At 38.3% G+C, this 13,597-nt stretch overlaps 1 protein-coding gene across 3 annotated transcripts; it reads right to left on the reverse strand.

The window, feature by feature from the left end:
- Nucleotides 1–378: 378 nt before the first annotated feature.
- On the reverse strand, nt 379–11,996 carry LOC124787973 (hsp90 co-chaperone Cdc37). Of its 3 annotated transcripts, none has more exons than XM_047255005.1 (2): nt 11,975–11,996; nt 379–2,092 (listed from the first exon to the last, which is right to left on the reverse strand). In XM_047255005.1, exon 2 carries the CDS (start codon nt 2,045–2,047, stop codon nt 962–964), a length of 1,086 nt encoding a protein of 361 aa, XP_047110961.1. In that variant the 5' UTR covers nt 2,048–2,092; nt 11,975–11,996; the 3' UTR covers nt 379–961. The 3 variants fall into 3 exon arrangements, with proteins under 3 accessions (XP_047110961.1, XP_047110944.1, XP_047110952.1); XM_047254988.1 differs by lacking the exon at nt 11,975–11,996 and adding an exon at nt 11,821–11,947; XM_047254996.1 differs by lacking the exon at nt 11,975–11,996 and adding an exon at nt 11,820–11,904 and having other exon boundaries at nt 379–2,097.
- Between the last annotated feature and the right edge of the window lie 1,601 nt (nt 11,997–13,597).

Genomic DNA, 13,597 nt, shown 5'->3' on the forward strand with positions numbered 1-13,597 from the left:
CTAAATATTTTCTTGCCGAGTTCCTGAGAATATCTAACATATATTGTAATGCAAATCTCAAGAGCTGAACTCCATCAGAAGAAATGGAAAATTTACATCTCAATATCATCATTGATAACATTATCGTGTCCATCTCTATAAACAGATGAAAACACCAGAAAATTTTCAATACAGCACTTAATTTGAGTTAGCAAACATATTTTACATAGATACACATCTTGTCACCATGACCAAAAGCATTGAGTTTGTGTGTGTGTGTGGTGGGGGGGGGGGGGGGGGGGATATCGTGTTGCACAGCTCAAAACTTCTTTAGTGTTATTAAGTTGCTATGCCAGAAGTAGTGCCCGTCAAAATAGTACTACATTGTCAAACAAAATGTAAATTTAATTATATTATAATCTTTAATTTCCTTAAGATAAAAAGACAGACTCAATTACAAAATGTTGCAACTTTGTAATGCAAAAAACTGACAATAGTTATTTTCTAACATATGGCAATTGTCCACAAAGTAAATTCTCCAAAACGGTAATGAACACTACATAGCTTTCTGAATGCAAGTAAACTCTGTGTCAATTTTAGGCAGAGAAAGCAATGAAACAATTCAGCACCTGATGTCTTCCTCTTGTCAGCAGCAAGAAATACTTTAAGACTGACGGTGAGTGTGACACACAGTAGTAGCGCACATACCTTTTTAGTTTCTGGTTTTAATATGTCAAACATTGTCTGCCTTTGTAGCAAGATATGTGAATCACAAACAGACAAAATTTATTTTTAATTTCATCTTTGAAAACTGTCTACATAAAATAACAAATGTCTTCATTTCTGCAGCTAAAAGTAGTTTCTCGATATTATTGACTGATACTTACATGTAACTTACAAAATTTGCATAAGTACTGTAATATTATATACATACATAAAAATACATGAAATATTTTAAGGCCAACACTGTTTCTCAAACAACTTATTGATCATCAGAAGCTGTAGTTTCTTTTTCTGTAGATTCTTTCTTTTTGGCATCTGGAACCCACAAGCCAGAATCTATGCAGCGTTTCATGTGGTACTGTGCTTCTTGTTCAGGCATCTTCAAAATTGTTTCTTGAAGCAGTTTTATATCCTGAGCTTCAAAACACTTTTTCAGTTCTGGTGGGAGGGTTTCTAGGACTTCCAGTGGATCAAGTCCTCCTGGGCCAAGTCTTGCTTTACGTTCCTCTTCTTCAGCTTCGGCCAGGGCAGCCTTCAACTTTTCAGCTGCTCTCACCTGAATCCTTTCTATGAATGAGTGGAGTTCATCATCAAATGATTTTTTATATTCTTCTTCAGCAATTTCCATTTTGCTGAAGAAGGATCCAACACATGCTCTTGGATCAACATCTAGTTTTTGTGCCAGTTCTAACATGTACTGGATACAAATACACTGATGAGCCACATGCTTCATCAGGTCATGTTTCTCCTCCATCTCCAAATTTATGCACCAAATAACCAAATAATTTGCTGTATGTTCACTTACAAGTTCTGGATGCTCCTGCAGAAAACGCTTGCTGTCATCATATCGTCGCAGCATTCCAAAATTCTTCATCAACTTTTCATACTTCGCAATATGTTCTTTCAAACGTTTTCCTTGCTCCTCTTCAGACAAAACTTCTCGTTTCGGTTTTGGAGCTGTGTTTATTACAGTTTTGGCAAATCCAGGTTTACCAATAGTATCAACATTCCACGGAGTTGTCTTTTCTTTCTTCTTGAATTCCTCTTCACGTTTCTTTATTTCTTCAGCCTCTTTCTCGAGCTGTAGAAGGGCCACTTTCAGTTGATCCAAATTTTCTGTCCCATTCTTCTCACTTTTGTTAATTTTCTCCTTTATTTCCTTTAATTTATTTTCATTTGCTGTTCTGCTCTTTTCAATTTCTTCCTTTTCTCGTTTCTGCTCTTCCATGCGTTCTATTCGTGCTTGATGCCTCCATCGGAATAATGATGGTGTATCAATATTAGGATGTGTATCATCCTCATCATCAGATATTTCAATGTCTTTCCATTTACTGTAGTCAACCATGTTCACTTCAGTTCATTACCAGCATATGAACACAGCAGCAAACAACTGGAAATGAAAGATAAAAAATTAAAACAAGTTTTTATTCAATGACAGCTTGGTGTTATTTACCTGTTTTTAAACTAAAAACAAACAACAATGTAATTAAGAAGAGAAAACGTATTGTAGACAAAACTACTTAAGTAATATCTTCATCAGCAGCAGTGTGTTATTCATTTAAAAAAAATTTTTTTAAATCTTTTCTTCATTTGCCTTATGTGTACATTTTATAGGACTATAGAGCCCAATTCTGGTATGAAACTTGTGACAACAAACATTCTACAATGTGGAAGGTAAGGGAGGAGGGAGGGGGGTGGGGTTTGGTCATGGTACAGCTTAGCTCGCTATACAGGGCCCTCTTTGTCCGTGGCTTTTCTGTTCAAGAACATTAGTTTCTTTCCTCTCAGGTATCTGGGTAGATAACGGACATCTTCATATCAATCAATGGAAAATCCAGGATGGAATGTAACAATATTATGAGAAGGAAAGTTGCTATTCACCATATAGTGGAGATGCTGAGTCACAGGTAGGCACAACGAAAAGACACACAATTGTAGCTTTCGGCCGTTAAGGCCTTCGTCAACACCACACACACACACACACACACACACACACACACACAAAAACTGCAGCAGTGTGGTTTCCGTTGCCTGAGACTACAGTTGTGTGTGTGTGTGTGTGTGTGTGTGTGTGTGTGTGTGTGTGTGTGTGTGTGTGTGTGTGTGTGTGTGTGAGAGAGAGAGAGAGAGAGAGAGAGAGAGAGAGAGAGAGAGAGAGAGAGAGAGCAGTGAGTACTCACATCTCTATTGTTGACGAAGGCCTTAATGGTTGAAAGCTAAATTGTGAGAGTCTTTGTGTTGTGCCTATCTGCAACTCAGAATCTCTGTTAAATGGTGAACAGCAACTTTCCTTCTCAGGACATCTTCATTTTATGTTTAAGCTGATTCTTTTAAAACCTCAAAGAGCTTCCACAGAATCTTGATCCACAGCACAGTTCATTGTAATGGATACGGTGTGGCAGACTGGAATCACTCAAAGTGAATGTGTCCCAGCCATCTTAACTGCTCCAGCAATACTGATGGAGGCTCATTCTTGAACTTATGTGTTGGAGACAGTCCTCTCACTTGATCTTTATAGTGAGTGTAATGGAACATCCAAGTTTCTTTGTTGTATATTAGCATTCAAATATCAACCATCTTATATACATCAAGTTTTAAATTCACTGTCTGGTATTAATTCCTAAAGACTCAACACTTCAGTTTATCAAAGGCTGCAGTAACTGTACAAATTCTCAACATCTTGTTCACAGGTAACATGCTTAGATAACAGAATTGCTATCTATGGAAAGGAGTTCACCAGCTCCAGTGTTGTATCTGAGCTGTAGCTGTTGTAATCTAGGTTGTACAAGACCTTACTTTTTGGAACCAGTAGGAAGCCCAGATTGGTCATATGATTTGTTATGTTTACTACATCCTGCACCTCTTTTAGAGTGAGACCAGGTGTTGAGGAAACACCTACATAATGTAATTTAGTTACTTTTTGCGGTGACAAGTAGTTTTAGGAGTGGATCTTAGGAAAAGTGATAAGTTGTCTGTCAATTTGAAACCTGATGAATGCCTGGTGTACCTACTGATATTTCACACAGCATAGTGAGGAGCCAAGAAATCTGATCCACACATGCAGCCCTGTCTCAGTTCACGAGTTCAAAAAGACAGATATATTACATAAACACCATAAGTACACAACCATGTCACCAAGAAAGCTGAACTACATCAACAAAATGCTTACAAAACCTAGAAAACCGAAAACTGATTAATTAAATTAATGCTGCAGAATATCCACCATTTTGTGCTTTTCATTTATAATTATTCAGTCAGCTCTGTCCATGCCGGAAGTCTCAGGCCTGAGTCAAATACTTTCTCCAGACCATGGAAGATGGTCTGCTGTTCTCTATATTTCTCTTGGAGTTGTCTTGCACAGCAAATCATACCACTTGTACCTTGAAGCATTTGGAAAGCATACTAAAACTCAGAAAAATGGTGGCAAGTAAGCAAATTCTATCACGAAGTATAATTGTAATAGACAGCTCCAGTGTAGCCCCCTAATGATCATATACAGTAAAATTTGCACTTTGTTCTGTAGAGTACCAACTGTGGAATTTTTCATATCACCAAGTACATCCCTGTTATCCCAACTTAAGAGGAAAAATTTGAAAAGTCAGGACCCTAAGGGGAGAACCAACACTTTGAATTAACTTTCCCAAGTTATGTTTGACCCCAAAACATTGCAAGATTTAGGATGATTTACTGCTTCTCTGAATTCCCGATATGTTGACACCAAGCCTCGTACTACTGTTGTACCCACTAGACAGGAAGTCTTCTGTGGTAAAAGAACTTCTACTCAGTGACATAAATAAAGTTTTCTTCCAGTCTTCTAATACCTCAAAACTACCTGCGAGAACGAGAAAATTTTCAGCAGTATTCAATGGCAGAAAATGGGCAGTGGGATGGACCACACAATTCTTTTATTCTTGTATATGGTTCTTTATGCCTTGTCATCCATTTGTGTTAAACAAAGGGCTTCTACTTAACATTAGAATTTGGAGCTTTCCATATATTAGTGACAAGACCTAACATCATCCATGGTTTCTTACAACATCCCTTTCCAATGTTTAACATGAACAACTCTGTCAAAAGGTATATCTATTATTCCTGAGAACAATAGCATAATTAATTTTTAAATGCCAGATACTGTTCTATTACTCTGCAGAAATAGAAACGGAAACAATGAATACTGATTACATCATAACAACATGTAAAGACAGAAAGAGAAAAACAATTTGCGGTTCCCCTTCTGCATTTATGAATCATTACGAGACATACCAGCACGCAGTCAGTTCCTGAAGGACCTCAAGAAGAAGGCTGAAATGTCAGATTTGAAGATTCTGACAAGAATGATTCAATACCAAAATCCATGAACTTTTAGCTTCACTAAGGTGACTTCTCTGAACTTAGACTATTCAGTGTTCTGTCAAACCCTGACACCATTCCTGAATCTCTCATGTACTCCCTTTTTTTTCACCTAACAGTTTCCCATTCATACCTCATCCATTAATATACATACATTTTACACTTCTGAAATGAAATTTGATCTTCTTGTGTGCTGTATAAGGTTTTTGTATTGTTAACTCCCAATTTCTTTCCACATCTTTCAGCCATTTAGCTACTCTGCTCTTCCTGTTAACTCAACATTTACGAATCACTTCATATTTGATTTTTACATTTTCTTTCTCACTGATAAATGGGATTAGTTCCAAAGTTATAAATGGGTTTGTGAATCTCCTTATAGTGTATTCTTCATTCTACACTGCCACATTACAGGTTTGAATATCAACACTGTAAGAAAAGGATAGATTGCTACTTACTGTAAGACGCAGACAAGCAAAGTTAAAAAGACACATAGTAACTTTCGGTCACAGCATTTGCCAGAAAAAGAATGAGAAACACACACCACTCATTCCGCACACATGACCACCAACCCCAGCAACTTGGACAAGGATGCAAATGTCACTTAGAATAGAGGCAGCAATCTGGAGGGGCTGCAGAAGGGATAGCAGTGTATGGGTGGGTGGAGAGAGGAGTACTGTCTGGCGGAGTGTGCAGGAACTAGACTGCTAACGAGTGCAGCATTGGGAGGTTGTGGGGCAGGAAGGTGGCGAAAGCGGAGTGAAGAAAAAAAAAAAAGGAGGTGGGCAGAGGAGGATGGGTGGGTGGATGCATTGGCAGAGGGTGGCACACAAAGTGGGTGGGAGATGAGAATAGGGAGGAGGTGATAGGACAGAGGTGGTGGAAAGTGTTCAGTGGAGGTTGTAGGGACATTACCCATTACTACCCCGTCCTGGAACAACTGAAATACATCCTTCACCAGGACTCTGATTATTTATCAACATGCCCTGAAATGTGGGACATCCTACCCAAGAGCTTCCTAAAGAACTGTTCCATTGCTCACCCAACCGCCACAACATCCTAATCCATACCTATGCCACTCCCAATCCCAAACCATTGCCACTAGGATTATATCCCTGTGGAACAGCCACGTGCAATATCTGCCCAATCCACCCACCCAGCTTTTCCTATTCCAGTCCTGTCGCAGGTTTATCCTACCACATCACATCAGAGGGGACAGGGCCACCTGCGAAAGCAGCCATGTCATATACCAGCTCTGCTGCAGTCATTCCACAGCTTTTTATATTGGTATGACTATCAACCAGCTGTCTATCAGGATGAATAGCCACTGCCAAAGAGTGGAAAAGAGCAAAGGAGACCACCCTGTGGTACAACTTGCAGCTGAACATAACATGCTTAATTTCAATGCCTGCTTCCCTACCTAAGCCATCTGGATCCTCCCCTCCACCATCAGTTTTTCTGAACTGCGCAGATGGGAGTTATTCTTTCAATCTATTATCCGCCCTCAACCTACAGTAACATACAGTCCCCATACCTTCCACCCAACAGTTTCCATCCTCTCTGTCGTATCACCTTCCTATACGTGTCTCCCACCCTTTTTGTGTGCCGACCTCTGCCAATGCACATGTCCATCTTTCTCCACTCCCCTCCTTTATTATTCCGTTTTCTGCCCCACAACCTATTGACACTGCACCTGTTAGCAGTGTAGTCCCTGCACATTCCACCGGACAGCACTCCTCTCTCCTCCAACCTGTACACTGCTATCCCTTCCCCCCCCCCCCCTCCCAGATTACTGCTTCCATTCCATGTGACAGTTTTATTTTAGTCTGAGCTGCCGGAGTTTACAGTTGTGTGTGTGAGATGTGCTTGCTTGTGTGAATGAATGGTGTGTGTTTCTTTTTCTGATGGCAGCTGTGGCCTAAAACTAATGTGTAAGTGTCTTAATCGTACCTGTCTGCAACTTAACATGTCACCTTTATAGTAAGCAGCAATCAATCTTTTCCTTACACTGTTCATTACACATCCCTTTAGTCAACATACTTACCATCTACCTACGTTCATAACTTGATTACTGCTTAATTTATAAATCTTTGCCTAAATGCCTCATATTATTCACAGAATTATCCAGCCGAAAATCTCTGTCTTCTTTCCATCTCACTTCGCTACTTCGTTTCCATTCCCTCTCTTTCAAATGTCTACAACTTATCTACAACATTCAAACTTTTACATTTCCACAGACTAATTTGTCCAAAAGAACAGACACCATACATTCGCATAATCTGTAAAACATTGGCCTTATTCTGCTTCTTGTATAATATTTGTCACATTTTTTTTTTTAGTGAAAGATGTGGTCATTATGAGAATTTTTTAGAATGCATGCCATGTGAATAATCATTTTGTTTCTTACATGCAAAGCTTTCAATGAACATTTCATTATTTAGCATTCCAACACCTAGCGAGTGCCCTAAAGTTCTGCCCACCACTGTTCTATCCTTTTGACAAGGCCACTTACAAAATGAGGGAGACCACTTAAATCTGAAGTTTTCAAGTACTACAGTAGTGAGAAGCCGAACTGGGGAGCGGGTTACTTTATGGTTACATTAGACGTACTTTGAAATCAACAGCTTCTATAAATGGGTGAATGCATGTCACAAGAGCTTTGAATTTGGGTTTCCGATCACTCCACACTCTTTGTTTGATGGTTTCGTGTCATAATCAGCACTCTACTGCTGGAATTTCTGGATTTTGCTTTTTTGTTTGGAGGGAGGGGAGGGGGGGGGGGGGGGAGGATGCACGGACAAGCTTTGTTAAGAGAGTACTTCTACAATAGCAAAGGAAATGGGTGGGTGCTGTCATTTAATATTCTGAATCTGCTGTACAAAAAGCTTCTGTACACCATTTCTAAGGGTTGAAGTGAATTATGTCGTAGAACGAATGGTATTTTATCAACACTTGATACTGGACTCATACTATTGTTCTGAGTGTACACATCTTTCTTTACTCAAGTTACACAGGCCACTTCATACGTACAGTAATGTCCAAATAGTTAGGATTCACTTGCATGGACGAAAAGTAGAACGTTTACAAGTACTTTATCATGCTCATTCCCCTTAAATATAGAGTGCATAACTGCATTTCTGGAATTCAAAATAATTTACCAAATTTAAAATTTATAGTCTCACTAGGCATTCAGGTCATGCAATTGCATGTTATAAGAACACAAATATATTAGATGCCAGAACAAAAGCTGGGGTTCACTATGTCACACTTTACTCAATGGTTATGTTTCTGTCATGTATGGCTCCTTGTCTTTCCATTATCCTTCATCTGACAGTTACGTACACTTGTGCATACGAATAATGTTGCTGAATTCTGTTAAGTTACAGTAATTGTTTGATGTCTTGAAAGTCACCCTTTTTTTTTATTTTTTGAGTGGGGGCTGACTGACCCCATGGTATTTAAGGCTAATAAGTGGAACATGCATCTTTCAGTCCTGCATTGATTACAGTGGAATACAAAAGAATCAACAGCAAGGTTAAAAAAGGAGAAACTGTGTTAAAGAAACTATGTAACAACACAGCAACATACAAGGAACACTGGAACATCAAAACTTGGTTGTGTGACAAACCAATCTGTAGCCTAGTCCAACGTCAGGGTTAGGTGGAAAGCTGACAATTGGTTGCAAAGCTGACAATTTGGGTGCACACTGACAAAACCAATAAATGTGAATATGAAATTACTGTTGTGGTAAGAGACTGATCTGTAGTATAGATAATTAAAAAAACAAGGTTAATTCAGAAAAGCTAAAGGCTACTGCACTGACAAATATTTTTATGCTTATTACAGGGAGTGGGTTAATACAGCATTGGTGCAAAAGTTAGCAAATAGTTGTGATGGACAGACACAGAGGGTGAGCAAAAATTTGGAAACGCCAACAACACATTATGATACCTAAAATGGTGTAGGAAAACCATTGGCTTATACAATAGCTCCCAGTCATCTTGAATCGATGAATACAGGTGCTGCATGGTTTCCAAGGGAAGCTTTTATTGTTCTACCTGGAAAATAATGGCAGATGCAGATAACAATGATGAAGTCGATAGTGATCACACACCCTTCTCTCAAAAGCAGATCACAAAGGCTCAATAATATCGAAATCTGGTTACTGTGGTGTCCAGGAGAGATGCAGCAACTCATTCTCATGCTCACAAAACCAGTCCTGAATGATGCAAGTTGTTTGAACAGGAGTCATGTCATCCTGGAACACAGCATCACCAATAGGAAACAAAAACTATACTGTGGGAAGGACCTGATAAGCCAAAATGACCACATAATCCTCAGCAGTAATGTGATCTCGCAGAGTACCACAGAGTCCTTGGAATACAGCAAAATGACTATCCAAACTATCCAAATAATCATCAAACCACTACCATGTTTCAGTCTTGGGACAAACTCAGCCGGTAGTTGAAAACAGTATGAAACAAGAGCCTTCCAGTCAAACACATTTCTTCTATTGCATCATGTCCTGGTTTCCTAGATTCAGCACGTTTTTGAATTTCAGCTCTTCCAGCAATTCCCTGCTTTAGAACTCCCTCCATGTTGTTTTGGTGCCAACAGGAATCTTGGATGAGACTTTCAGTTCTGTAGTTACTTTTGCAGCTTCATCCTCTTATTTTTTGTCACAATCCTCTTCAATGACCATCATCACTATCACTCTACACATGCATCCATCTGCATTATGACTTAGCGGATGAGGTTTTTACGCTTTCGCCTTCAATATGGTGCCTCGTGAAATAGCAAACTCTTTGGCAAACGTGGTTACCGAAAACTTCACCATATGAGTGCCAACAATATGCCCACATTCGGGACTAGTGTAGCAGGGGATACAACCCGTCGGCTTTGGATAATGACGTCACAAGTGGCCAATCGAGAAGCGATTCTTCTTAGTGTTGTAGCTCGCTTCAGTGGCTGATAAGTGTTTTTTGGCCTTTTTTTAAAAAAAATCTCACGAGATAGAATAAACAGATCCACTTTATTAAGCAATCAGTAAAAAAACGAAACTGAAACATAACAGCAAAAGCGAAAATGGTAAACTGCTCTCTGGCGACTTGTGACGTCATTGTCGAAAGCCGACGGGTTGTATCCCCTGCTACACCAGACCCCCACATTCAAATGCACTGAGCTCCAATGTACTGCAATCAAAACTGCACAGGACAATATTCCGAGTATGACTGACACTTGCAACATGTTGAGGACATTCCACGAGAGCTAGCATCTGCATTTCTGTTCAAGCAAACACTTCTCGCAGCTTTTCCACCCATTGTATGTATGTATAGATTCATTATAGATTAACAGTGAAAAATACAAGCTTAGGGGGCCAATACACGAGTCACCCACAGCACTTTGAAATGATGCTTGGTTGATCTGGGGGAGGGAACCAAACAGCAAGGTTATCAGTCCTATCGGATTAGGGATGGATTGGGAAGGAAGTCAGCTGTGTCCTTTCAAAGGAAGCACCCCGGCATTTGTCTAAAGCGATTCAGTGAAATCACAGAAAACCAAAATCAAGATGGCTGGACATCGGTTTTGAGCCGTTATCGTCTCAAATGTAAGTCTAGTGTGCTGACCACTCTGACACTTCCTTCGGTTTCGAAATGTTACTCCACTTAGAAAATAAATATAAAATATTCTGTGGTCATCAATGAGTTGTTTGCATGATAACCCTGAACTCAACTTAGAAATACAAATTAATCACATTCACAACAAATTGTATATGTAGTGGGTCACAATTTGAACACAAACATCCGCTTTTTGCAGGAAGTTCCCTACCAACTGAATGCTTCACAGGGCAGCTTGAAGCAACAAATTATCACTATTTGTTTAGTTTTATGGTTTCCAAGATTCAAGAAACGACGCACAGCGCACAAAAAAATTCAGTCATATATTAAACAAAAGAAATACTAAAATATTAAATCCGCACATTTAATTGGGTCAACTATAATCTACAGGAGTGAGTAACACATCAAAATTGCTCAGTTACAAAATTTACGACCACTCATTCTACTGGTCGTTTTTTGATCTCCTCTGACACCACAACCTACATTACAAAGATGCAGCAGCAAATTTTTGCATATCCGACAAATTATTTGTTTACATAAGAAACGCGTCTTTTAAATCAAAATCTGCCGTTTTCTTAACCTACTCCTGCACGCTCTTTCAAATATTAAAATCTACTGTTGGTATTACCAAGTTTTTAATTGTATACAAACCTTTTTCTGGGAATCTTACGGTTTGAAACAAAAACTTCAATTCGAAAAAAAAAACTTAATTTCGAACACAAAAACATGAAGACGCTCATAATATAATTGATCAATGTGTTCTTCACGCAAAAATGAACCCCACTTGAAATAGGTTTATGAATATATTCGTATTTATGTACTGCTACGCACAGAAAGGGCAACAGAATATTTATGGACCCTTCAAAAAGTGATATTTTTAGTCTGTGAATGGTAACAACAAATATTACACGAATATAAGAGATGCGTCAATGTCGAATTTTCTTCACACTACATTCTGTGACGGCTTGGTCCTTTTTACCTCGTGAGCCCAGATGGGCAAATTAATATATCTTTAACGGCTGCGGTGAACACAGTATATCATAAATAATAACTTGCAGTATGGAAGCAGATTTAAAAAGCAGAGAAATAAAAGTGCATTGTGTTTTTCGGTACTAATATGTAAGCTGACGAAAAAACTGTCATTTTACAGTACCTTGACAAGTAATGCAATTGAACAACCTCCAACGTCTCTTAAACAATATTTACTCTCGCACGATCAAAGATAATAACGCAAAAAAATTTCCACACAAACTAAAAAATAAAATAAAAACAAACACGACATCAAAACAACCAGAGTTAATACGTACAAAACGGTAATTTCACGGATCCTCAAAACCCAGTTTATGTGACAGCAAACAATTGTGGGAGGAAACTGCAGACTCGACGTTCTCGCACTTTCCAGAATCACTTTCCCTGTCAACCGTAAACGTCAGTGGCAAATGATAACAACCGTTAATATGCGTCAATAGTCATTTAAATTTTGCTGTAGTATCCGAAATATGTATAATACATCATACATAACACAATGTAGGTGGGATTCCATACATAACTTAGAAAAAATAATACCGAATACGCCTTCAGTTTAAAAACGTTTTAGAAAAATACGAAACAGCGGGATTAATTAAAAAAAAATACAGTATTTCTAGAATCAGGTGAAGAAGTAACTTGAATCCCCATGTTTGTGGGAAATAGAAAACAGTTTTTATGAGCATACATACTTAGTGACTCAACATCTTCCAAATAATGATAATACGTTTACTATAATTTCTACTGTTAATAAAAGTTAAAAATTAACAAAACAAGTGTGTGTACTAATTTTTTTTGTAAAAGTGTGTATCAAACACTGTCATTTTCATAATTTACAAACCGTATTCTCTGGAAGTCTCGATTAGATTAATTATACTTCACGATACCGGTATTTCCTTAAGTCGGATTACTTGCCTGAGAGACAGATATGGTCCGAATTTTCACCGCTGACAGCGCTGCATGTTTAACTAGGGACATACGGACTCCACATACTTTAGTTAACCTCTCCTCTTCATGGTAGGTTTCTGTCAGCTGCTAGACTTCTCTATTTCGGATAGGCATCATTTTCCTGCAAAGTAGTCTATCTCACAGGCAGATAATCCAACTAATGTATGTTTTAGTATCTGACTCCAAGGTATATGTTCCCACTAAACTGTGATTCTTTGTCTGTCTATAAGGCAGATGATCTCACTAACAAAAGCTTTCGTAAGGCATCATATTCTTGGGTAACTCATCATTGAGCAAAAGAGTGTTCATTGTACAAAAGCGTGTAATCAGAATAATTGCTGGAGCTCATCCAAGATCATCCGGCAGACACTTATTGAAATAGCTAGAAATCTTCACTGTAGCCTCACAGTATATATATTCACTTATGAAATTTGTTATGAACAATCTGAACGAATTCAAAAGTAATAGCAGTGTACATGGCTACAACACTAGGAGAAAGGATGATCTTCACTACTCAAGCCAACTTTGGCTCAGAAGGGGGTAAATTATGCTGCCACAAAAGTCTTTGGTCACTTACTTAATAGCATCAAAAGTCTGACAGATAGCTATATAGCATTTAAAAGGAAATTAAAAGAATTTCTTAATGGAAACTCCTTCTACTCATTAGATGAATTTTTGGATATAGTAAGTGGGTAATTTCCCAACCTCCACAAAAAAAAACAATATTGAGTGTCATGTAATATTTTGTCTAATGCAATATCTTGTATAGACACCTTTTATTAACCTGACACGTTCCACATCATTACGAAGTGTCGTATTCATGATTTATGGAACAAGTACTAATCTAATCTTTATTGGCCTGTGGGGCAGATAATCTTACTAACCTATTTTTATTTCTTCTGAAGTTTTATTTTTGTCTTATAGTAAATAAGTGCATGTTAAGATGACGAATTTTA

Source organism: Schistocerca piceifrons, chromosome 1, assembly GCF_021461385.2.
Source record: "Schistocerca piceifrons isolate TAMUIC-IGC-003096 chromosome 1, iqSchPice1.1, whole genome shotgun sequence".
In the NCBI taxonomy this organism is placed as follows: Eukaryota; Metazoa; Arthropoda; class Insecta; order Orthoptera; family Acrididae; genus Schistocerca; species Schistocerca piceifrons.